Below are 25598 nucleotides of genomic sequence, written 5' to 3' on the forward strand. Positions count from 1 at the left end.
ACTTTCTTACATGTATGTATGTATGCAGACGTCTATTATCTTTATGTAAATACTCGCTTTAATCCTTTCGTTCCATCCTTGCAAGAGTCATATGTTCTCTTATAGGAAAACCATAATCCCCGCCTAAATATGTAAAGACGTGTTGGCTTGAAAACCATTAGCGGCAACAGCTGTTACGAATTTAAATAACAAAAACAAAATAAATTTGAAGAAAAGAAACTTATAAATGAAAACTAAAGAAATCTGGCACCACATCAATGGCATGTGGCACCGTTCTTATCAGCATTCTGTCAGGGGTAGCGTGAAAAGCGCGGGTGAAAGTAATTTCCATTGTATGTATGCAAGAAATCTTTATAGAAATGTGCTTGTGGCAGCTTAAGTCAACAAAGCGACGCGATGTGATTTAAATAGGATAAGACAACCATGACCTACTATTGTACTTTGTGGTAAGCGAAAGGGAATTGAAGTGCTACAGGAAGGCAACAGCTGGAGCATAAGATTTAAATCAAAATCAAATTCGAAAAAAGTTACATACTCCGAGGGAAATGAGCATGCTCCACTTTATTTCGAAAAATATGCAACAACAATTTGTATTATTTTTTTTATAGGAAAGTTAGGTTGGGGTGCTGACTCACGCTCAGGAGGCACTCTAGAGCTATTGCAGTGCCATTTGTGTCCAATTACAAAGTTTATTTTAAGTAATTTCAAGTATTTAGTATTTTTATTCAAAATCGATTATTTGAACTAAACATTTCATTCGAAAACATCCTCCAATGTCAATAAGTCTGTGGGTTTGGATTCGATTAATGGTCCACATGGTTCCTGTCCTTGGTGTAACTAGGAAACCACGCCCCATCCAAACCAAAAAAGCTATGATATTTTAATATTTTTGTCACCTCGTGACGTGTGTTTGTAGTGCTCGTCACGAAAATGGAAAAACGAAATCAAGAGCAACGCGTCACGATAAAATTTTGGGCGAAATAGCTTCGGAAACGTACGCTAAAATTGTAGGAGTGTATGGTGATAGTGCTCTTAGTCGTACCCAAAGCTCAGTGGTTGTCTCCGCGCGCCCCCCGCCCGAAAAAAGCTCGCATGAGCAAGTCGAAGGTGAAAACGATGATTATTGCCTTTTTTGATAGCCGTGGAATCGTCCACAAAGAAGTCGTTCCACCGGGGAAAACTGTGGATCAAGTCTACTATTGCCAAGTACTCGAAATATTGCGAAAACGAGTCAACAGGGTGTGCCCAGACATCGCTCGTAACTGGATCCTTCATCACGACAACGCGCCGTGCCACACCGCCCTCAGCGTTTCCCAGTATTTGGCCTCTAAAGGGATCGCCGTGTTGCAACAGCCGCCTTATTCGCCCGACATGTCACCCTGTGACTTTTTTTGTTTCCTAAAACAAAATCGGTGGTCAAAGGAACCCATTTTGAGTCAATTACGGACATCCCAATCGAAGCGTTCCAGAAATGTTACGAAGCATGGACAACGCGCTGGAATCGCTGTATAGCTGCCCAAGGGGACTACATTGAAGGTGATGGCAGAGTTGTAGAATAATTTTCAAATATACGGTTTTTATGGAATCAGTCTCATTACTTAATTGTCATACCTCGTATTTTTAAATTCCATCTAATTTTTTTCATTTTACGTTAGCGCATGACTGTATTAAAATTCAATTTCGCGAATCAGCCATAGGCACTGAGGTCCATCCTTTCGATATCTGGAGTCTTATAGCATAAATTAACCATCTCAGGTGGAAAAATTGCCGAAACATACCATAGCTTTTCAAGACCACAGATATCGAATCTATGGACCCAGTGCCTATGGCTAATCCTTTCCCAGAGAGCATCTTTTCCTGATAACAAAAGGAAGGACAACGGATCAATACAGCCGTTTAAATCTAGAAAGTGCTTACAGCCAGAAACAAATTTATTGAGTAAATTCGCCGGGTTCACAGAAAGTATGGCAACCAAGATGCTTTAATCTTACTCAGGCGAAAGCTGGACAGTGTAGGTATGGATGTTTCCACCTCATGTTCATCCCTTTGACAAGTTGCGTCCTCCAAAATCTTTAGTGCCGCGTGAATGCCAATGAGTTAATATCCAGTTAGGACCCCTATCATTGCGGCCTTGTGAACCTTCCTAAGAAGTTTAAGCTAAGTTTATTTTGGTAAATATTTGCGATATTTTAATGAATTTAAGTGTTTGCTTAATCACACGCTGAATATGAATGAAATTTGTCCAAACTCGAACGCTTAATATACTCTTTATATATCGGACTAAGTGGTGATGTCAAATATAGTTTAAGTTAGATATAAGTGTAATCTATTACCATTTCGGCGATTTACGATGAAGATGAAATACAGTTTTTGAAAGCCTATAAATATTTCTCGGCTGTGATCTTTGAAAATTGCTAATATGTTTAGTTATACCCGAATTTGGCCTTTTTCAAAAGAAGCCCGAGCTGGAAGAGTTGAAAAAACTTCACATATACATATACTATAGACCACACAGGCAAAGGGCTTAGGGTCAAGCATATAATTTCTCATATATTTAGCTTAGTAAATATATAATCATATCGAAAAGAAACCCAATTAAACTTTTTTTGCGATTTTTTCAAGTAAATTTAGCGCAACAAAAAAATCATATAACTACTATGCATATATGTCTTAAAATCATTTGCTCAAGACAGTGATGGATGAAGTACAAGTATGAAGAGAAGAAGACACTGCTAACCCATTGACAGGCAAGCGGGTACCGACGAATGTGAAGACTAATTTGCATATGCATAAAGAGCGTTTCCGAGGGAAATGCAGAGGAATGCATAAACGGGATTAGATGCTACAAAAAACCAGTCATGGGAACAAAGGGTGCGTAAGCAAAATTAAAAAATTTTTTTTTTTTTTTTCTATAAAAAATAGTTGAATATAATTTATCAAATAAAACTAATGTTATATTTTTTACAGTTCACTGCAACCTTTTTAGCTAGGTATATCGTCTATAATAATAAAACTACAATTCCTAAATATAAATATTATTTTATTGCAACTCAAAAGTCATTACTTATTTATTAATAACAACGCTAAGTCGCAATTTTCGCCAAAATCCAATCCACAAAATACTGTACACTCGTATAAACGCCGGGAATTTGTGGACGCGCACAGCCCACACCGTACGAGACGACGCCAATCAGATAGAATTTTATGGTGCTACCAACGGTCTAACCAAAAAGTAAAATAAAAACATAAAAAACAACAATAAATAATTTTGATACAAATAATTAAAGTATTTCCCATACCTCCGGTATCATCAGTGGTCCACCCGAGTCGCCTTGGCAAGTATCCTTACCGCCTGATAGCACGCCTGCACATATCACACCAGCGTCGAATTGATCGGCGGTGATTAGACGATTCGCACGCTGATAACTGTCACGACAAACTTCGTTAGCCAATATTGGTACTTGCAGCTCCTGCAGCACATTCGCAGAGGTACCGCCTTCCATGGTTTTGCCCCAACCCGCTACGAAGGGTGTGTAATTTAGATAGGATTTGCTGCGCAACCGCTGTGAGCTGGGCAAGCAAATGGGCTTAATGTTGTCTAGATAAAGAGATAGATGGAGAATAATTTAGTATTATGTAAGAAGTGAAGAAAAAAAGATCTTGTTTGGTGAGGTAAAACTTACTGGTGAATTGTACGGCACGTTGCAACCAGACTACGCCGATGTCATTACGTCCATTAGCGGTGTTATAATTCGGATGTTTCTCTTGCTGTCGATGAATGTAAAAAATAAGAAAGCAGTGAATTTGCGTATTATTTATTCTATTCTATTATTCCAATCTGGTGTTTTTGTTTAATTATATTATATTTTAATTATATTATATTTTAATCTACTAAATGGCGCCGGACAAGGATTATTAACAGAAAACATATCAAATTTACGCAGGTTGCTTTTCATATTTCGGAATAGAGAACAAAACCAAATATTAATCATCGAAAATTGCTTTATTGTTTTTCAAAATATTCTCCATTGAGATCTATACACACACTTTCGCATGCGTTTGAACTAATTCTCAAAGCACTTTTGTTATTCTGACTGAGGTATCTCCAGAACATGGGCTCTGTACGCATCACCCGCCTCTTAAGTGTCGAAAAACGTTGACTTCTTTGTTTATTTTTTACGAATGGAAATAAAAGACGTCATTCAGTTCCAAGTCAAGAATAACATATCACATCATTTACCACTAAGAATTTACTGTTTTGCGACATGTTCAGTTTTTCCAAAAACGGGCAACCATTTGCTCGAAAAGCTTCTGTTAGATTCAGCTCATTTTGAAACACCATACACTCGACTGTTGTTTACTTTCGAACTCATTCGTATAAATCCACCACTCACCATCTTTCAAATTGTCACAGACATATTTCGAAGCACCGAGATCGTATTTTTTAAAATTTCCCCCAACCAACTAAAGCCACAACTATAGGCTGCCTCAATCCTATGATATGTCACATGACGATCTTGCTATATCAGTTTGCGCACAGTTTCAACAGTTTCCGGAACAAGAACTGATTTTGAATGATCTTCAAGAAATTCATCTTGGAGTGATCTACGACCTGGATTGGATTCACCGTACTACCTATTAATACTGGTCCTCAAGGGAACTTCTTAGCCATAAGTTGAATTCAGTTCATTGATTTACTTTAATCCACGTCGTAAGTTGTGAAAAATAATCGCGCGAAAATGTTCGCGATTAAATTCAATTTTTGGCAGAGATGAATATTTTAAGTAACTGTAAACAATGTAAATAGCGCTCGTATGTTAAAACGTTCTGAGCATGAATGACATCAAAAATTACAAATATTACGATAAAGTTGTGAGTTGCCAGATTGCAACACTGGCGTTGCCAAATACCGAAATATAAAAGACAATTTACGTAGATAATGATAGTCGATCTATGTGTGACAGAATCGTATAAAGACTACGTAATTTTTTGGATACGAGTATATTTCAAATTATTTTAATTACATTATTCAGCGTTTCGAATATATGAGGATCAGAAAATAGTTATTCTTTAGTAAAAAAAATAGTGTCATACAATAAAAGTAATGCTACTCACCTTCAGTACACTTATATCCTGATGCTGAGTTTCTGTATCTGTGCTCAGATCGTATTCGCCAAGGCGAACGTAGCTTCTAAAACACACACATGCAAACAAAAAACCGAAAAGCAAGTAATGGATAAAATAAAATAATGACTTTTAAAATGAAATAAAACTACTACTTTCTTTAAATTTCCGTAGTCGGTAAAACCTAAATCGCAAATTAATCAATCATCTAGGAGAATACCATTAATATGCAAATTCAAGTAAGCAACTTAATGGCAACAAAAAATTTAATATTATTTCTCAAATGTAATCAATCGTACATCTACATTATTATAAGTTATAATTAAAATGTCTATGAGTTGAATTGATTAATTTGTCTTTGCTGTATTGATATTAGCTCAGCTCATCACAGATCACAGCTTTTTAGTAGCTAAACACTGTACATATGTATGAATGAGTGAATATAGGCGCTGGAAATTAAGACATTACTCTGGTATACCTGTCTTAACGGTAATTCTTTGTTTGAACTAAATTGACAGTGATGTAAGTTTTAAGAACTGAGGAGTATTTATAGGACTAGTTTTCATAGAAAAAGTCAGGCTAATATCTGACCAGATTTTAAAAATAAAAAGGTAAGTTTTCTACTTCTAACCTATTTGCAATAAGTAATGCTATAAGCTTGTCTATATACAATATATGTCTCATATACATAAAATACTTTCCAACTCACAAATCGCTTCGTATACAATGCGCCGCCGTAACAATATGTCGAGAGGACACTAAAGTTCCGCCGCATTTGAATGGCGAGCTGGGATCCAAGTCCGGATAGGCTAGTAAAGCCATCCACGGCCAATCACTTTTGCCACTCACTTTACCACCAACAATCTTCTTAAACGTACGCAACACAACGCCACAAGTACCGGCAGAGCTTGCTTGACTGGGTGCGGGACTTGGTGCGGGTGCTGGTGCTGGTGCTGGTGCTGGCGCCGGACGTGAAGACTCTGCGCCACCAGGGCAACAGACGCTATGCGAGCTACCGCCACAATTTCTATTCGAAGCGCGTAAATATTGTACGAAATTAGGATCTGTATAACGTTGATACAACTGACCCAACAACACTTGGCAATCGTTGATTTCTGAAATAAATTGAAAATTAGTAAAGTTATTTCCTTATTTAACGTTGGTAACGCCTACCCACACAAGCTCCTTCTACATTCTCGGGAGTATTACAGAATTGTCCAGCTCTAAAGTCCACAAAAGCTGATGGAGCTTGGCTATATTCATTCCCACCGAAAATGTAGCGAAAATCAATTCCTGGCTGTTGACGTATTATTCGCTGTTGCTGCGGTTGTTGTTGTGGTGGTTGTTGTTGAGGTTGTGCTGCAACAGATCGCCGCACTTGTAGCGTGTTTGGTGCAGGCACACGTCGACTTTGTTGGGGTTGCACTGCGAAAGGGCTGGTCGGTCGTTGAGAGACTGGGCGTGGACGCTGCTGTGGTTGTGCGCAACAAAACTATGCAAAATGTTTTTCGTTAGTATTATTTAGATAACTGAAGAGCGTTTTTGTTTATCGCGTACTAACCGATTTGCCACCACACGCTCGTTGTGCAGCTGCCACATATTGCTGATTGCGCGCTCTCTGAGCATTCACCACCTGTGGGCAATAATTGAAGGCAACGCACTGGCCATAATAATTCTCTGGACTCACACAATTGTACTGAGCTGAAATAATAACGAAAATAGTTCAATGTTAGGTTGGCCGAAAAATAACGATTTCTAGCAGTAGGTGCTTCTTTTAACTCAAGGTACCGAAAGATATACGGCCGAAGAGTAGAGAGTACATATGCTTCGTAAGTTCTGGAATAATATGCATTTTTTCTAGAAAACCTAGAGGATCCATGAATAATTACGGTTTGTTTCGATTACGTACGTAGATCTTGATTTTTTTTTGTTTCATCATGAATTCATCAACTTCAGTTTCTTGATGATTATCATACTCATTCATATAGTATAAGTGGTAAATCATTTATATACATTTTGAACTAGATTGTGAGGAAAAGAAAAAAGGATTAACCTTAAAGTGATAGTTTTCTATTTCATATATGCTTTCAGTAACCGCTTAGCTTATCATGACTGAATACACAATAGTCAGTGGTGATTTCTTCTCTTCGGAAATCAGTGACAATTTGAAACCAGCTCTCCTTTAGAGGAAAAGTAACAGGGGTGAATTGGAAAAAATCAAATTGACATTAGGAATATATTTAGCCACTTCATCAAATCGGCCATCTTATATTAAGGTCGGCGAAACAGTTTGGAGAACAGGTAATAACAATAACGCCCAAACCGGCTAGTGTTCAATGGAGCATGATATAGGAGATGACATGTTGCATCGATCACTCTCTTTGGAAAAATTTGTTCTCAAAGCAAGTTGTTGTTATTTTATGCTATTTTATAGGACTAACTACATTCTTAAAATAACGCACATTGTTGTGAAATAAAAATTTGTCATTTAATGTCATATAAATGTTAATTTGTTCCAGAAACTGATTCTTAAGACCTCTTCAGTATATCAAATTCTCGTAAATTAATTTAAACAGATTATGAAACTGTCTGTTTATGATTCAATTATGACTTTGTAAAAAGCAACAATAACAGTTGAACTATTTAAGTTCTTACAAAGTTTCAATATGTAATATTAATTCCACGAAAGTATTAAAAGGAGAAGAAGTGGGATGTATGGAAAGAAATAATTAGCGTGTGGTGAAATCTCACTTTCAACTGAAACATCAATTTTGTAACGCTGAATTATTAGAAGAAAACCATTTCATTTGAAACCTTTTAATTCAGTTCAATATAAAGAAAACCGTTTAATGGGCGTTAAGTATTATAAAGTGCGTTTAAATATCTTAATTGCTGAGCAAATGAAGTAGAACGTTTAAGTGTAAGTATTTAGCTTAAACAGCGAATTAACTAATAGCAAATAATTTTAAATATATATAAAACGTATTATATATGTAACTGTGGTGTAAGTTGAAATAACGAAAAATTGTCAGAATTGTGTGATTCCAACAGCCTAACACCTGGCAAATGATTTGAGCGTGACGGAGTCGAAATCGCAAATGCTCACAAAAACGGGTATATGAGTTATTCCAACCAAAATTTACGTTCAATATTATTTTTTGAGTTCTTTGAAAACAAATATTGGACAAAAATATATATTTTTAAAAATAAATCTTTTTTTTCAATTTGGAACTATTTTTATACAGTTATTTTTATTCAAAATTCACACTAAACTCTTCAGTTTTTTATTATAAGTTTCGGAGTGGGCCACACAATATTGTGATTTTGACAAACTTTCGAACTTTGTCGCTCGCATTTGCTGCTATCTTACATACTTACCAAATTTTTTACAGAACATTTGCAGGAGTATGATTTTGATTAAAATAAGAAAAACCAGATCATAATCGTATATATGTTTAAGCCTTGGTTATACTTATTAAAACAGCAAAATGGTAAAATATAGGATGAAGGTACGGTTGTTATGTTCCGGTTTCACTTATTTTAATTAAAACCATGCACATGGGCATCAAGAAAATGTTGGAAATATACATAAATATTTGTACCTGTTACTTTTTTAGGGAGCATATGGCCACAACATCTCTAAGGCACACATATGACTAATAATATTTTAGAGAAATTTCCATTCCAGCGACATCTATTGGTTTATTTATGGTTACATTATACTTCAAATGGTGAAACGATGGTCGAAGAAGAATAATCACAATTTATCTTCTACTCAACTTCTCTAATATATTCTGAGTTTTCTTCGTATTTATATCAAAAATCTCTCTCTAAGTAGGCATATTGATATTTATATTATACTAGAGGACCCACCCACGCTTCACTGTGGCTGATACATAGATAATACTACTACTAGCAACTATATGATTTCTATTAGTTGGATTATAACTATTAGTTAATGAAATATAGCATTTCTGTAAAGCAACTTGTGTTAGTTTACAAAAATATGGATCATAAAGCATTTCGTGTGTTAATAAGGCATGCTTTTTGGAGGAAAATACTGTTCAATTTGGGCTCAGGGAAATCCACAGATGAAAAGATATTTGCTAAGCTTAAAGAGGTGAAAGCTCTGTGCAAAGTGGGTGCCTCGCAAGTTCATAATCGAAGGAAAACAACGAATAACTGATTCTGAAATGTGTTTGAGTGCACTTTAGTCGTAATAAAACCGATTTTTTGCGTCGGTGTGTGCCAATAGAAACATAGCTCCAACATTTCCCACTGAAGTCCAATCGTCTTTCTAGTCATCTGCACATGTTGAACCTGTTCTCAGGCGTGGAAAGACGAAAAAGTCGGCTGGAAAGGTTATGATATCAGTCAGGGTGCACGTGGTATAATATATACTCAACGACTGATTACTGAGCCAGTTATAATATAATCTGTTATAAATTGCATATTTGGTTGCACTTCTTTTCTAGTATTCCAAATACTTAGCAATTGTATTATTTTTGAGGAAGAATCTGTTTAAAACTGTACGCATATATTCAAATCATTCCTACAAACATGAGTTTTTAAATTATTATTTTTTCAGCCAAATCGGTTCAGCCGTTCATGAGTTATAAATGGTGTAATTAACACAACTTTCTTTTATATATATAGATATATTTACTAGTGGATCCGGCCACGCTTTGCTGTAGTATACATTTTATACTATTATTCATATAATAAACTATTCAATACAGTGAAAACTGTATTTACTGTCTCCTTATCTTTCAGCCTTTCTGTCCAGTTAATAGAGATGTCCGCTTAATATATCGTCCATTTAATAGAGCTTTGACTGTATTTTATATTTATGAATTGTTTTTCTTATCTTATCTTCTAAGTTGGGTCAAACTGAATACAGTGTGCTAAATTTTGCTAAAATCGGTTCAGTAGTTTAGGAGTCCATCGCGGACAATGTGTCACGTAATTTTTATATATAAAGGTTTACAGTATATTTAGTATATATCTTTAACTGAAAAAAAAACAGTCTCCTAGAGGCATATTGATCGTTAACTGGTATATATATTTATTTATATCTTCATAAATTGCGTATTAAGTTTAAGTTTCCCTAAATTCTGATTGAATTAAAGAAGGACAATCACTGTTTATTTCATTGAAAACAAAAAACAAGTGGTAGCTGAGGTTTTCATTGTGGATATCAAGGAAGTAATGGGTGAATTATTTAATTTAATTTTATTGAATTTTTTTTATTGAAATTGATATGAATTTTTGATAACTTATGCCCAGCTCTTGACCGATGCTACGGCTGCTACTATGCCGGTCTCTTTCGACCAATTCCGCGATTTTATCGCAATTTTCGACGACAGGCCTTCCGGAGCGTGGCGCATCTTCGACCACTTCGACACCAGAACGAAAACGTTGAAACCATCGTTGTGCGGTGGAAATGGAAACTATATCGGGTCCGTAAACTGCACAAATTTTGTTGGCGGCTTGAGATGTATTTTTGCCTTTGTCGTATTAGTACTGTAAAATATGCCGTATTTTCTCTTTATTTTGCTCCATTTTTGCGACGCTATAACTCACGAACGACAATCAATTAAACACGTGTTAGCGCTTGAAATGAGCTTTCCAAAAAGGTATAGCATGACCCGATGCGACGAATAAAACTAGTACCACGCGCTTTCAGCGCCAACTAGCGAAAATACCGTAAGACTTTTTTGACAACCTATTATAAAACTACTTTAAAGTCATCTTGTGACTGTGATGTGAGATACTGTTTTTGTTAATTTTGGGTTAGTAAAAAAATCAAATGATAGTAAAAGCTTCCTAACACTTAGAATTTTTTGTGTTACAGTCAAGGAGGTTAGGGGTCGAAACACCGTCATTTAATAAAATTATAAAAATAGCCGATGGAAGACTTTTGAACTGAAAATCGCAATGAAGACACCACAGATCTCTTAGCATATCTGACGCAAATTTTTTCTTCAGTTTTGTGGAGCAGTGCAGTTAATAATTTCTTGATTCAATTATCATTGATATGACATATTTTTTGCTACTCAATAAAAATAGAAAAATTTTTCATTTTAAATATTTTCAGTGTATACACAAACTTGTTTACTAATTTTTTGAGTACCGCTCATATGAGACTACTATCTTACTTATGTATATGTCATACGAACTGATCGGTGCAAATCAAGCTTTTGCATAGAAAACTTTACTATATGACAAAGTATCTGCATGAAACTTTGCATGGATTATTATCCTTATTAAGCAAAGGTTGTTTATATCAAAAAAAAGTGGCTAGAAAGCACTTGTAAAACAACTTCCGTTAAACTCAACCCCAGCACGTTAACATTTTCAGATTTATTTATGGATAGTTGCAAAAAAAATTACACCTGTAAAGGGTATTATAGCTTTGATGCAGTCAAAGTTAATGCTTTTCTTGTTTTAAAATAAAATACAACTAAGCAAAACACAATAAAAAAATTTTCAATATTTTTGTATATGCAAATATGCAAAAAATAAACAATAAAAAAGTGGCTTAGCTATACAACAACTCTGATGGGAAATTACACAATCTTGCACCTTTAAAATATATTTGCCTCAATAAGCATATAATCAGGTTATAAAAAGTTTTATTAGCGATTATATTAAACAAATTTAAATTTAGCTTTCGAATATATATTAAACTTGTTTCTGAATTCCGGCGAAACATTTATAATGCAGATATTTTTTCAAGCTCTTATAATGTTTTCTTAATTAACTTATAATATTATAAAAATATTAAAAAATACATTTTGCTATGCGTACCTTTAATAGTTATTATTTTTAGTGAGCACAGGACAAGTAGCGGCAAAGTGGCTTTCATTTTTTCACTCTTTCACTTCTTCAAAAACACAACAACTTTTTTTAACTAATACAAATATCTAATTTTAATTTAATTAAAATTTTAATTTTCTAAATATTGTTTTTTTTTGTTTTGTTTTTTTCCTTTGTTATGTGTAATGTATAAAATACTTTTTCGATACAGTCATCAAAGTGCACAAATTTTAATTTCAAGCTTTTATTAGTTCGTCTCTATTTTTACAATCGAAACATTTCATTGCCTTCACTCACGATTTACTACGCGCTTTTATTGAGCCCTTTTGAACGCGACCGCTTTGAATTCGCAACTGTTTCCAAAAATGATAGTCAAAACGACGCGAAGCTATTAGCATCTCATATATACATACATACATCTATTTACCTGTACCAGTTTGAGATGTTGAGCAATATTTTTATATTTATGCTTCGAAAACGAAATCTCAGCCGGTTTTCATATATATTGTTTGCATTTGCCTTAAGTCAGAAGAGGTGATTCCCACAAACCAATGCTTATTGTTTAAGGCAGTCTCTCAGCTCAGTTTTTGGAATGACTTACTCACACTCAAATGACTGTTTAGCACCTGCGGTGGGGATAAAACGGTTAATTGGAAATATTTACTTAATCAGATGTGTTAACAATTATGTGCACATGTATTTGTGTGGGTATATAGAATATTGCTAATGTGGGTTATTCACTCTCTGCACGCTGGAAAGTATGCAACGTTTGAAGAATTGAAAATAGACGAACCGTTGTAATCAGTGCTTTTGAAAGAAAGCTATATAAGATAAGCAGATGAGGATTGTACCGCGACCTTAGGTCTATAGTGCCCTTAAATATAATATATAGTTATATAATATTCCGCTTTCTCACTAAATATAATGCTCTGAAATTATCTCAAATACCGAACATCTGCTCATCTCATCAGCATATACCACATTTGGAAACTTGGCAAGATATAAGTAGACTGATTTCATCCATTTTTCAAAATTATATTGGTTCAGTTATGGAGTTATGCCAGTTTAGCATGCAAAGAAGATTTTTGGGCACTCTAAGCGATTAGCTAGCTAGTCTAGGATTTTCAAAAAATCTATCATTTCTTCTTTGGTTTAAAATAAGTACCATCGAGGATCCTAAAAATGTATTTAATTGAAGGAATAGTGAAAAAGTATTATTTCCTTATCCAATGCGCGGTAGGGTTGATACGTTCGGACCAATCTGCTTCTGCATCTAAAATTTTTGACGCGTTGTTTTCGAAAAAGAATTTCACAAATAGTGCCTTGATGGTACTGGTAACGAAAATCCTAGTTGGACTATGAAAACAATTGGTAAAAAGCAATTGTTTCCAGGAATACCATGTCGAGTGTTATTAAAACGTTCAGCAAAGATCTGACTTTCAACAGGAATCAAGGAAGTGGTAGAAGTAATTTTAAGTACCCTGACGTAGCTAAGGATTTAATACCGCTTTTTACGAAAAATCCCAATATATCGGAGAGAAAGGTAGGGGAAAACCGCAGTGTTCAGAAACTTTTGTCAGAAAAGTTAAAAATGTGGAAGGACTTAAGTCTTACAAAGTTCAGAAAGTTCCAGACAGGAATTCCAAACAGAACAACATGGCAAAAAATGTAGCCAAACGGCTTCACGAGATGTCATATTCCTTTAAAATTGTAACTGTTGCATTATGGTTGATGAAACGAATGTGCTTAGGAACTTTTCTTAGCTTCCAGGTGGATTTTTATGTTGCAGATCATAGGGAGAATGTTCAAGAGGAGTTAAAGACACAAAAATTTTTGGTTTGGCAAGCAATCTATAGCTGTGGTAAAAGAAGCAGCTCTTTTGTTACAACTCTATCAACACTGATTTATGCATCCAGGAGTGCTTCCAAAAACGGCTTTTTCCATTTATAAGACGGCATGAGATGTCCACATTTTTTTGGCTTGACTTGGTTTCATGCCATTATAGCAAATCGGCAGTTGAATGGTATGTGAGAACAATATAGTTTTTGTGCCAAAATATGCAAATCCACCTTACTGACCAGAGCTAAGACTCCTCGAAAGATATTGGGCGCTAGTAAAAAGGGTTATAAAGAGCACAAAACAAGTTGCTGACATCACTAACATCTTAATAGCCTTAATTCAAAAGGTCGGCATTAAGATTTTTTATATTAAAATCCAGGTTTGATAAACACTGAAAGGGTTAAATTTGATTCCTTTTACCTTACTTCCAGGATAAATTATCAAAGATAATATAGTTTTTGAAGTCTCAACATCAATTTAGCCCCTTATTGGTTAAATTTGGCTCGAAATTACATCGAGTTATCTCTTGTCAAAATTCGTATTAAAAAGTACCAAATTTTGTTTACGAATTCTGCCAAGAGATTCCAACAATACTACATACATTTGTATGACCAAAAAGTGTCCAAATTCAACAAAAACTGTTCCAGCCCTATAGAATATGGGGATCTCAGTATCTATAGTTGACTTTTAACCGAAAATATCGGTCAAGGTATGGGATATACAAATTCAGAGAGAATACTTTCTGGAAATAACATCTTTTTGTATCAAAAATGGATTGAATCGGGTCAATACTTCACTGGGCCTAATATAAATGCTTTCGAACTTCCGAATGACTTTACTCTATATAATTGGTCATTCTATGTACCTTACATAAAACTTTAAGGACATTTATTACTAGACAGCACTAGATAAAATCGGGTCGGTACTAGCCCAACAACCATATAACTACTACATATAATGATTTTAGATTTTTTAACAAACCTTATGTCGAATATGTCGTTTAGTGTATGAGTTATTCATAGTATATGTATATATAAAACAGCTTCGATTCTGATTCTCTAATTTTCGTTTAACACCCTAAGGTTTTTCTCTGGCTTTGATTCTTATAAGCTGCAAGAGTTTAAAATGTTGCTCCCGAACTTAGCCCTTCCTTACTTGTTTAAATTTAATTATTGAAATTTCACATAATTTTTTTATTAATATTTTATCTGCAAAAATCGTTGTAACGCAACTAATGGTTCATGTTCTACTTGCTGCAAAATATAAATGACTTAATTTCAAGAGATAAACTCTCACACAAAAGACTTAAGACACGAACTTGCCTAAAACTTTATTCACTAACGCAAATGTTTTCCCTAAAAGTCTGTAATTTTTTGCATCAAGGGATTTTATTTACATTTCCTTTTCTAAATCTTTCACCCATGCACTTTTCGTTAATTTATAGAAACCTCCATTAGTGAAATGATCACATCATCAGCGTAGGCATGGTTGCTGCATGTAAATATACACCAATAAAACTGCAACAAATCATTTTATTGCGTTAATTAAGCACAGCCAACATTCTTAGTATGCACTAACGATGCACAAAACAACAACCCAGTAGTCAGGGTTTTCAGATTTTATTACAATTTTTGGAACGTGCTTGGCACACAAAGCAAGAAAATAAGAAACTGCTGACGATGTTTGCTTGTGCGTTCGCTTCTAGATCCCAAATTTTAATAAAGAAGTCATTTGAAGGTGGAACATTTGGCAGTTGCCATAAAGCCGCATTGAATATTAAACAGAAATTACTTTTCATATTATTTTCGTAATTATTTTTTATTAAAACAGAAGTCATATCACTTTCTAAACAATAAAATACCGCAGCACTTAGTTGTGTATTAAGTATAAAAAGTAAGTATTTTATCCGTAAATATAAATTAAAAAAGGAATCTCAAGGTGTATCAGCAATCTTCTCCAATATCCAGTCGACATAGTGCTGCACACTGGCGTAAACACCTGGCACTTCAGGACGCGCACAACCCACGCCATACGAAACCACACCGATCAGGTAATAACGCACATTGTTCTTGTAAGACTGCAAACCAAAAAATTAACAATTAGCTTTTATTATTTTATTTTTCATTTTTTTAGTTCAACTCACCTCTGGTATCATCAGTGGACCGCCCGAGTCACCTTGACACGTATCCTTGCCGCCTGATAGCACACCTGCGCACAACACACCACTATCGAATTGGTCTTCAGACACCAAACGATTAATGTTCTTGTAACTACGTTCACAGACATCATTCTTAAAGATTGGTATTTGCAATTCCTGCAAGACATTCGACGAGACGCCACCCTCCATAGTCTTGCCCCAGCCCACGACGAAGGGCGTATAAGATACATAGGACTTTTGGCGTATCGGCGCTGCGGTAGGCAGGCAAATCGGTGAAATCGTCTCTCTGAATTTTACGTTGCGCTCGAGCCATAGCACTGCCACATCGTTTTTGCCATTGCGTCTGTTGTACTGTGGATGGGCTTCTTTCTGCTCGTGGGAGGAATCAAGGTTTCATTTAAGTAAAGCTACATTGATATTGTCCACAAATGCACTTACCCGCACAATGTTGACATCTTCGTGGCGTGTTTCCGTGTCGGTGCTCAGGTCGTGTTCTCCCAAACGAACATAGGCGCTGCAAGAAAAGAAACACATACTAACGGTAAGTACTAAATACAAGTCAATTTGACCGCTTACAGATCGCTACGTATGCAATGCGCCGCTGTGACGATGTGTCGCGCCGTCACCAAGGTGCCACCACACTTGAATGGTGAACTTGCTGAGCCGTCGGGATACGCCAAGAGCACAGCCCATGGCCAAGCGCCCTTCTTACTCACCTCGCCGCCAACAATTTTCTTGTAGGTGTTGTGCGTGTAGCCGCAACCCTCCTCCAAAGTGGGTGGACGTGTGGGTATATCATCGCTGTTGACCACTATCACTGTCGGAGCCTTAATAACATTATCGCTCGTGGGACAACATGCCACGGATGCAACGCCGCCACAATTGCGATTCGAAGCACGCAGGAAGTCGGCAAACTCGGGGTCATTCGACTTGGCGTAAAGCTCTGTAACCAGCTGGCTGCACTTGGCAATCGCTGAGGAAGAGCGAAACATTGCATTTTACGATTTCTCTCTAATGCTTTTGGTAAGGTAATGGGTTGTCGAAAAAATCTTGCGGTATTTTTATTGAATTTTTTTTTTTATTCAAATTGAAATGAATTTTTGATGACTCATGCCCAGCTCTTGACCAATGCTACGGCTGCTACTATGCCGGTCTCTTTCGACCAATTCCGCGATTTTATCGCAATTTTCGACGACAGGCCTTCTGGAGCCTGGCACATCTTCGACCACCTCTACACCAGAACGAAAACATTGAAACCATCGTTGTGCGGTGGAAATGGAAACTGTATCGGGTCCATAAACTGCACAAGTTTTATTGGCGGCTTGAGATGCATTTTTGCCTTTATCGTAGTAGTACTGTAAAATATGCCGTATTTTCTCTTTATTTTGCTCCATGTTTGCGACGCTATAACTCACGAACGACAATCAATCAAACACGTGTTAGCGCTTGAAATGAGCTTTCCAAAAAGGTATAGCATGACCCAATGCGACGAATAAAACTAGAACAACGCGCTTTCAGCGCCAACAAGCGAAAATACCGCAAGACGTTTTTGACAACCAATTATATAAAACCATAGATAGTTTCAGTGCTTACCAACACAAACACCGCGTCTCAGTTTCGGATCCACACAAGAGTCGCCTGTCAAGCGTTCGCCGATTTCTACGGGTGCAGTCGTGGGGCTTAGAGTGGGCGCTATTGTGGGACGCGCCGTTGAAGTAACAAGTTGACCTTGGTTTGGCGGTGGTCTCGGTTGAATTATGTTTGGTGCAGATGTAGTTTGTGGCAGGAAGGGATTTGTTGGACTTTCAGTGGAAGGCTGTGGACGTATTTGTGGTTCAGGTTGTGGAAGCGGTTGCGGTTGTGGCCGTGGCTGTGGTAATGGTTGTGGTCGTATCTGAGGCTGTGGTTGTGGTCGTGGCTGTGGCTGCGGCTGCGGTTGTGGCGCTGGATTTACTGGCCGTGAGCAACAAACCTAAATAATTTCAGTGATCAGCATAATTTTAAAATATCTACTTTGCTTAAATTGCAATTATTTAACTTACCACTGGATCACCATTAACACTTCGTGTTCCACACGAGCGTTGTGAAGCTATAACATAGCGTTCGGCTTGATTGCGATTGCGTATATTGAATACGTTCGCTATTTGTGGACAATATTGTAATAGCACGCAGTAACCATAATAATTCTCTGGAGTCACGCAGTTGTACTGGGCTGTAAGTACAATCGAAGTTAAATAATTACATTATTAAAGTGTAGTTAATTTACGCAATGAATCTTATTCTTATTATTTTGATTACTTTAAAATTGAAGTGCAGTGCCACTGAGACCCAAGCTAAAAGCAAATCGCACTCCAACAACTACACCGAAAAGTTGGTGATCGATGTATCCCCTAAGATGTTAGGGAAGCAGAATTTTCTCTATTTGAGGTTTTTTCAAACAAGCTAGGTTAGGTTAGGTTATTTTGGTAGGCCAATGAGCCACGCATAGAACAGTTTTGTCCTTTGCGATACCAGATGGAGTTCAGATACTAGGTCCATGAGGAGTAGTCATCCGTTAAGATGCCTGCGCTTGACGTAAATGTTAACAGACTCTGTAGGCTCGCAATCGTTACCGTGGGGACCCCAGATCCTTACAGCGTGGACTAGACATTTCCTGCAATTTTTTCGATCTGTCAGCAACATTCTGCGGGCGTGTGTCGCCACCAAGTGAAACAACAAATTTGAATGTAGAAAAAAAATTATATTGAGATTTTGATAAAAAATGGCATCTACTGGCGGGCTAATTTTCGGAATAATCTTTACCAAAAGAGCTTTGACGGGCAACGGTGATTCCAGAATCTCGTTATATATTCATATTTACGTCGAATTTACATATAATAGTGCCCAATTTGTTAAAATTAAAATTTTTCTTAGAAAAAATAGCAGATAATTTATTTAAAAAAGCTTTTATAATGAAAAATCGTTCCTAAATCATGTTGCTGTGCAGCTACATCTAACATTTCAAGCGAATTTGTGCTATGGTCTCAGAGTAACATCGACTAATTACTCGAAAATTAAATTAAATGATTCATTAATAATTATGTGCTCTTTTTGACAAGACTGCTGCTTTTCGGTGTGGCTATTTACGACGAAAAAAAATTAGTTATAGACTAGTATATTTTGAATTAGTTCGAATTCAGTCAGTTATTACACTTATAACTCACATAAATATATATTTAATCACAATTTTATATGAGAAGAATTTCTAGTCTTCAATTATTGTCTCAACTCACTCAATGTGTTTAGCGTGCGAGCGCCTTATATTGATGAACAGTTATTCATTTAGATATGCTTATTTCATTTGGCACGTGCTGAGAAGCGAAAACGGCGTCATCAAAATAAATAAAACAAATTTGCTGAAGTCTATGCAAAGTGGAATGAAAACTTGGCAATAAGAAGCGGGCTAAATTTAATAATAGTAAATGAGAGCTACATGTATAAATATTTCAGTTATTGCTCATCACATATCATTTGTTGTCCTACATGGGTGCTTAATTTTTAAAAATGTCAATTGCTTAAGTAAATATTGCGTATAAGTGTATATAACCATTCCGACTCAACAAATTTCAATTTCTTTAGAACGTTTTCTATATTTTTTTTAGCGGATTCCTAACTAATTTAAACTGTTGTCATCTTCATTAGCACTTAATTATTACTTTTCAAGTTTTTTGTATTTATTTTAGTTGCTTTTTTTTGTTTTATATTCTCATATTTTAAATTCACTGTCATGACTGTTAATAATATTATCTTAATTTATCGAGTTTTTTGTTTTTTCTTTTTCATTCAATTTTTTTAGTTCTTTTTTTTTATTATCATCTTTTTATTATTATTTTTGTTTTTTGCCAGCTCCAAATTCATAGCCTTGAAGTCGGCTACTACCGTCCGCTAACTGGTTTACTGAACTTGCATACGAAATACTCCATAAAATTTTTTAAAATGACGCGCACAGCAGCTAAATAAGCTGTATTTACACACCTACATATGAATATACAACAGGTGCATATAATATTGATGAGCCGGTAAATTTTTTAAGCAGCTCTCGATCTAAAAGGATTAATTGTAATCATACAAGGCAAAATTTCCGCAGTGAAAGGCACTTCGTGTGTTCGGGCTAAAGAGATTATACGCAGTTGTTTTTATAATAGAACACAGTAATCACTTTGGCAGATGGATACTTTAATATATAGTCATTCTCTGTATTTTTCCAGAAAATTAATTATGATATGTCGTGGCGTGTTAAAACTAGTTAAATTAGCCTTGTAAGATGTAATTTCTTCTTCACTAATGATTGCTATCCACGAAAAGCCACAAGTGTGGCTCTTATCAATTATAATCCTTAAAAATTTTGCTCATATGCTTGTTGGTAACAACTGACCATATAAAAAGCCACTTGAGGGAAATTTATGTGCTTGAGATATATACCACTTGTATGAACTTTTCGATATTGATGCCAATGTTCCATTTGGTGAGCCACGGTTCTAGAGCATTCAATTCAATTATTGGTTGTCAAAAAAGTCTTGCGGTATTTTCGCTAGTTGGCGCTGAAAGCGCGTAGTTCTAGTTTTTTTCGTCGCATCGGGTCATGCTATGCCTTTTTGGAAAGCTCATTTCACGCGCTAACACGTGTTTGTGATTGATTGTCGTTTCTTTTAAGTCGTTCGTGAGTTATAGCGTCGCAAACATGGAGCGAAATAAAGAGAAAATACGGCATATTTTACGGTACTACTACGATAAAGGCAAAAATGCTTCTCAAGCCGCCAATAAAATTTGTGCAGTTTATGGACCCGATACAGTTTCCATTTCCACCGCACAACGATGGTTTCAACGTTTTCGTTCTGGTGTAGAAGTGGTCGAAGATGCACCACGCTCCAGAAGGCCTGTCGTCGAAAATTGCGATAAAATCGCTGAATTGGTCGAAAGAGACCGGCAAAGTAGCAGCCGTAGCATCGGTCATTTCAATTTCAATAAAAAAAAATTTCAATAAAAATACCGCAAGACTTTTTTGACAATCCATTATCATAATTATTTTACCAAAAGGGCAAGAGGGTAAATGAAGAGACATACACTTTGTTCAAGCTAATTTCTTCTCGTCGCTTTTATATTCTTACCCGATTTTTATTCTAAAATTATGATACATATAATTTTAGAATTTTTTGAAAGTTGAAAAAACAACTACCAACCATTACTGGTTTGAAACCCCTTTTGACTTGCAGATGAAATGTCTTAAGTGAATAAACTAGTAAAATACTAAAATCGGCACCATCCACGTTTTTTTTCTCATTTCAATGCTAAATGATTGATGAAAATATTAAACAAGTCAAGGATGTGGTGCTTGAAAATCGCCAGAAAAGTATTTGAGATATAGGAAGAAAGATCGAAATCTCTCAAGAATTCGTTCATATGATATTAGTGGATATTTTGCTCGACTCGTCTCGATAAAACTGAATTTTTTAAAGAGTACTTTAGTTTACTATCTATCAACCACCGTATTCACCAGATTTGGCTCCGTGGAATTTTTTCTTGTTCCCAAACTGAAATTGCTTTTCCGTGGAACCCGTTCTCAGTAGATCGAATAGATAGAAGCTGAAGGCCATCCCAAAAACGATTATGAAAAGTGTTTCGAGAACTAAACAAAATCGTTCACATAAGTGTATTATATCAATTTGGGATTATCTTGAAAGCGAGAAAATGAGTATTGGTGAATAATTTAAATATTTTGTGTTTTTTACAATTTTCAGGTCGCAATGTTTCAAAGTCAGAAAGCATTTTTGAAATGAAAAAATTGTTAACCGAATTTCATCCCTGTTGATATTTCACAAAATGTTCTTGTATCACAATTTCGAAACTTTTTTTTAGTCATTTTTCACTGATATCTTCCAATATTTCACATAATCTTTAAATTTTAGTTACAAATTGCCTAATAATTGGCCGTAATCGCACCTAGCACTTCTGAATATTGTTTTATTTTCTAATTTGTTAATGAGAGAACATCTTATTTACAGTTACTCATTCACTATTACATAATTTTGAAAGACTTCACTCAAATAATGGTTTCCTTGGCACATACAATTATGAGAGTTTTACTGAGACTTTTTTTACATTTGTTTTGCTGTAACTTTTGCTCCATCAAATATTTATAAATATACACGATTTGTTAATTGTTGGTGTACTTTTTCTCAAACTAAACATTTCACACATTATTATTAAATTCTCGTCAGATGTGAATTCGTTGCACTGAATACTTCTTCGTTTTTTTTTCAATTATATATTTCCTTGTGAAAAACCTACCTTGCGCGAACACAGCGGGAAGCAGCACAGCACAGGCGAATATTAACAACGGAATAAACACCTTCATTCTAAATTTTAAATATTTTGAACTTGAATCAAAATTATTGAATTCGATTTGACAGTAGAAAAAAATAATATACTCTTTACAATTAATTATAAACACTTGAGCATAACAATTGTAATTAGTATGGTTCAAGAAACTATTTATTCACAGCATCACTTAGTCACAATATGGCACAAGTAAGTATACTGTGTATTTTCAAATATTTTATGGGCGTTAGGTCGAGCAGCGCGTGCTTCTCGTTGCGAACGCGCTTAAATCAGAACTGTTTCCGCAAAAGTCCCATTCGAATCTTCACAAGCGAGAAATTGAATTTTCTACGTTTTTAGCGAATCTTTTATAACTCAAACCGTTCGGCAGCATTCGCATAAACAAACTGACAGCCGGTTTATATTTGTATTACACTTAAGAAGCTCAAGTTAGTAGCAGTAGTAGTAGCTAGCAGTAGCCGGTTGAATGCATGAGCAATTGAGTAATTAAGAGTTTGAGAAAAGTTGTGTGCGTGTATGTGTATTAAGGGGGTAAGAAACATATTTGAAAAATAGGAGTATGGCAGATTTAAAATCCTACAGGTTTTAGTCAGATATCAAACCAATTTCTATATTGTCAGCAGACGGCGCTACCAGCTCGTGTTTGAGAAGGCATCAATTCGCACTTTGTACTGATACTAACTTATTATTAAATTCTATAGCAGTTAGTGACAAAGGATATTTTTTAAATGAAAATATTTGAAATCAATAATAACAGTATTAAATATTTTTCCAACATTTTTAGTTTTTGTCACCATTCGGTTTGTATCCTCGCTATGCCATATTCCAATAGCGCCTAGCTATAGGCAACATCACTATACTTATAATTTTTTTGCTTCAAATATTTTGTAGTTTTTGATTGCACCGCTTCAACTTTTATTTATTTATCCAATTTACTGATAATATTTTTTATTTATAAGACAGTCAGACTTTCGAAAATCGAAATTACATAAACTGAGGGACTACATACCATAGGTTGCCTTTTATATTTCGGGAATAGAGAATACAAACAAATATTAATCATCAAAAATCGCTTTATTATGTTTCAAGAAATTTTTAATTAAGATCTATATATTTTCGCATGCGTTTGAACCAATTGTCGAAGCACTTTGTTTATATCTCCAAAACATGCATTCCGAAACCATCAGCCGCCTCCTCAATAAAGAGAAGTCATTCGGTGACAAGTCTGGACTATATAGATAATGATTCCTAAAACCGTTGTTTTAAGTGCTCAAAAATGCAGTTGCTTCAGGCTTTGTATGAGAACTCGCATTGTCGTGGTAAAGAATGAATGAGCATTTTTTGACCAATTGACAAATTGTGTTCAATGTTTTTTTATTCAAATGTTCATGCAATATTGATTGCATGCTTGTCCCACCCAAGCCTACAGTTGTCCCAATCTTACAATAGATCACATGACGATCTTGCAATATCAGTTTCCGCACAGCATCAATAGTTTCCGGAACAAGAGCAGATTTTGAACGACCTTCAAGAAATTTGTCTGCGAGTGATCTACGACCTCGATTGGTTTCACCATACAACCGATAAACACTGGTTCTGGCTGGAGCTTCAATAACAAAAATTTAGTTAATTTTATCGATGCACTATTACCGAGGTAAGCCACGTGAAAAGTTGTAAAACATAATGAGGCAAAAATGTTCGCGATCGAATTCTATTCTCTGGACGAGATGAATATTTTAAGTTACCATAAACAACACAAATAGCGCTCGTGTGTCAAAACGTTCTGAGTGTTTACGTCATCAAAACAATCGAAATTTTTTGTTATTGTTGTAAATTTCATACGTATTTTGTATATACATATGTATACACACGGATGAACAGACAGACGGATATGGCTACATCGACTCAGCTTGTGTTCCTGTACATTAATGTATGAAGTATCCGACGGTTCCTTCTTAGTGTTAGCAAGCTTTGTATATCCTGTTCAGGGTATAGAAATTAACTATTTCATTAAAAACTACATTTAAAATAGGAAAAATTTAAAAAGCATTATTATTTTTGGATCATACTATTGGAATGAATAATAAGTCTATATCTTATATTCGGATAGAAATCATAGAGACCTTGGCGTATTTGGTTCGTTGTTATCTATCAGCGATATTTGAAGAGGAAATTCCTCTTTTCAATAAGCACAAAAGTTCCTCAAAGAATTTCCTAATTTAAATTTCGTAAAATTTATATAGAAATTAGAGAAGGCTACCCCATGCACCTGTGAAGGGTATATTAGCTTCGGTGCAGCCGAAGTTAACGTTTTTTCTTGTATTATAAACATTTAATTGCGTTGCGAGTTTTCGAGAGAAAAGTTCTGCGAAAGATTTATGGTCCTTTGCACGTTAGCCACGGCGAATACCGCATTCGATGGAACGATGAGCTGTACGAGATATACGACGACATCGACATAGTTCAGCGAATTAAAAGACAGCGGCTACGCTGGCTAGGTCATGTTGTCCGAATGGACGAAAACACTCCAGCTCTGAAAGTATTCGACTCAGTACCCGCCGGGGGAAGCAGAGGAAGAGGAAGACCTCCACTCCGTTGGAAGGACCAAGTGGAGAAGGACCTGGCTTCGCTTGGAATATCCAATTGGCGCCGCGTAGCGAAAAGAAGAAACGAATGGCGCGCTGTTGTTAACTCGGCTATAATCGCGTAAGCGGTGTCTACGCCAATTAAGAAGAAGAAGAAACATTCAATTCCTAACAAATTGTTGTCATACTCAATGAAAGTTATAACGATAATTAAATACAATTCGGCCAACAGGTTTTCTTATAAAGAAGACAGAATCAACTATAGTCAAAACAAACCACCCTAATACGTATTTATATATAATAGTATGTACATACATACAAGCACATTCACATATGCAAAAGTTAATGAGTGACAACTTTATTAATATAAAGCAATTAATGGCATGTACTTTACTTAAAATCCCAGTTAAGTGGTAATGTAAATAAATGATTTCTCGAATTTGCATAATCAATATGCTTAATCGCAGAAAGTTAGACACAAACACTCTCTCTTCCCACTATAGCATACGTATGCCTGTATTAACAAGAAAATATATTAACTAAAGTTTATGTTTTATTCAAAATATTCAAATCTCCCGCTGTATTCATATTTGGGAGCGTAAAATTCGCGCTATAATTGCTCAACTCACAAATATTCAGAAAAGCCCCAACTCCCGCTCTCTTCATAGAGCAGTGTATGTGTGTACGTAAATGAG

General features: G+C 35.5%; 2 protein-coding genes across 2 annotated transcripts; both read right to left on the reverse strand.

The window, feature by feature from the left end:
• Positions 1–3083: 3083 nt before the first annotated feature.
• LOC120778997 (proclotting enzyme-like) lies at positions 3084–12011 on the reverse strand. The gene is made up of 8 exons (XM_040111100.1): positions 11935–12011; positions 6686–6825; positions 6298–6616; positions 5834–6239; positions 5116–5191; positions 3684–3768; positions 3300–3598; positions 3084–3221 (listed from the first exon to the last, which is right to left on the reverse strand). The coding sequence occupies exons 1-8, from the start codon at positions 11990–11992 to the stop codon at positions 3084–3086; spliced, it is 1521 nt and encodes a 506-aa protein (XP_039967034.1). The 5' UTR covers positions 11993–12011.
• A 3602-nt stretch (positions 12012–15613) lies between these two features.
• Positions 15614–22689, reverse strand: LOC120778996 (venom serine protease Bi-VSP-like). The gene is made up of 7 exons (XM_040111099.1): positions 22268–22689; positions 17983–18152; positions 17534–17912; positions 16517–16913; positions 16379–16454; positions 15926–16309; positions 15614–15859 (listed from the first exon to the last, which is right to left on the reverse strand). The coding sequence occupies exons 1-7, from the start codon at positions 22332–22334 to the stop codon at positions 15716–15718; spliced, it is 1617 nt and encodes a 538-aa protein (XP_039967033.1). The 5' UTR covers positions 22335–22689; the 3' UTR covers positions 15614–15715.
• Positions 22690–25598: the final 2909 nt, after the last annotated feature.

Source organism: Bactrocera tryoni, chromosome 5 (assembly GCF_016617805.1).
Source record: "Bactrocera tryoni isolate S06 chromosome 5, CSIRO_BtryS06_freeze2, whole genome shotgun sequence".
In the NCBI taxonomy this organism is placed as follows: domain Eukaryota; kingdom Metazoa; phylum Arthropoda; class Insecta; order Diptera; family Tephritidae; genus Bactrocera; species Bactrocera tryoni.

Bases quoted from the DNA above. Each gene is read 5' to 3' on its own strand.
- LOC120778997 (XM_040111100.1), bottom strand. From the start codon at position 11,992: ATGAAAGCCACTTTGCCGCTACTTGTCCTGTGCTCACTAAAAATAATA. The intron at 6,240-6,297 runs GTAGGCGTTACC...AATTTATTTCAG, and splicing joins TGTAGAAGGAGCTTGTGTGG to AAATCAACGATTGCCAAGTG. The intron at 3,222-3,299 runs GTATGGGAAATA...CTTTTTGGTTAG, and splicing joins GACCACTGATGATACCGGAG to ACCGTTGGTAGCACCATAAA.
- LOC120778996 (XM_040111099.1), bottom strand. From the start codon at position 22,334: ATGAAGGTGTTTATTCCGTTGTTAATATTCGCCTGTGCTGTGCTGCTT. The intron at 16,914-17,533 runs GTAAGCACTGAA...GCTCTTCCTCAG, and splicing joins GAGACGCGGTGTTTGTGTTG to CGATTGCCAAGTGCAGCCAG. The intron at 16,455-16,516 runs GTAAGCGGTCAA...CTTTTCTTGCAG, and splicing joins CATTGCATACGTAGCGATCT to CGCCTATGTTCGTTTGGGAG.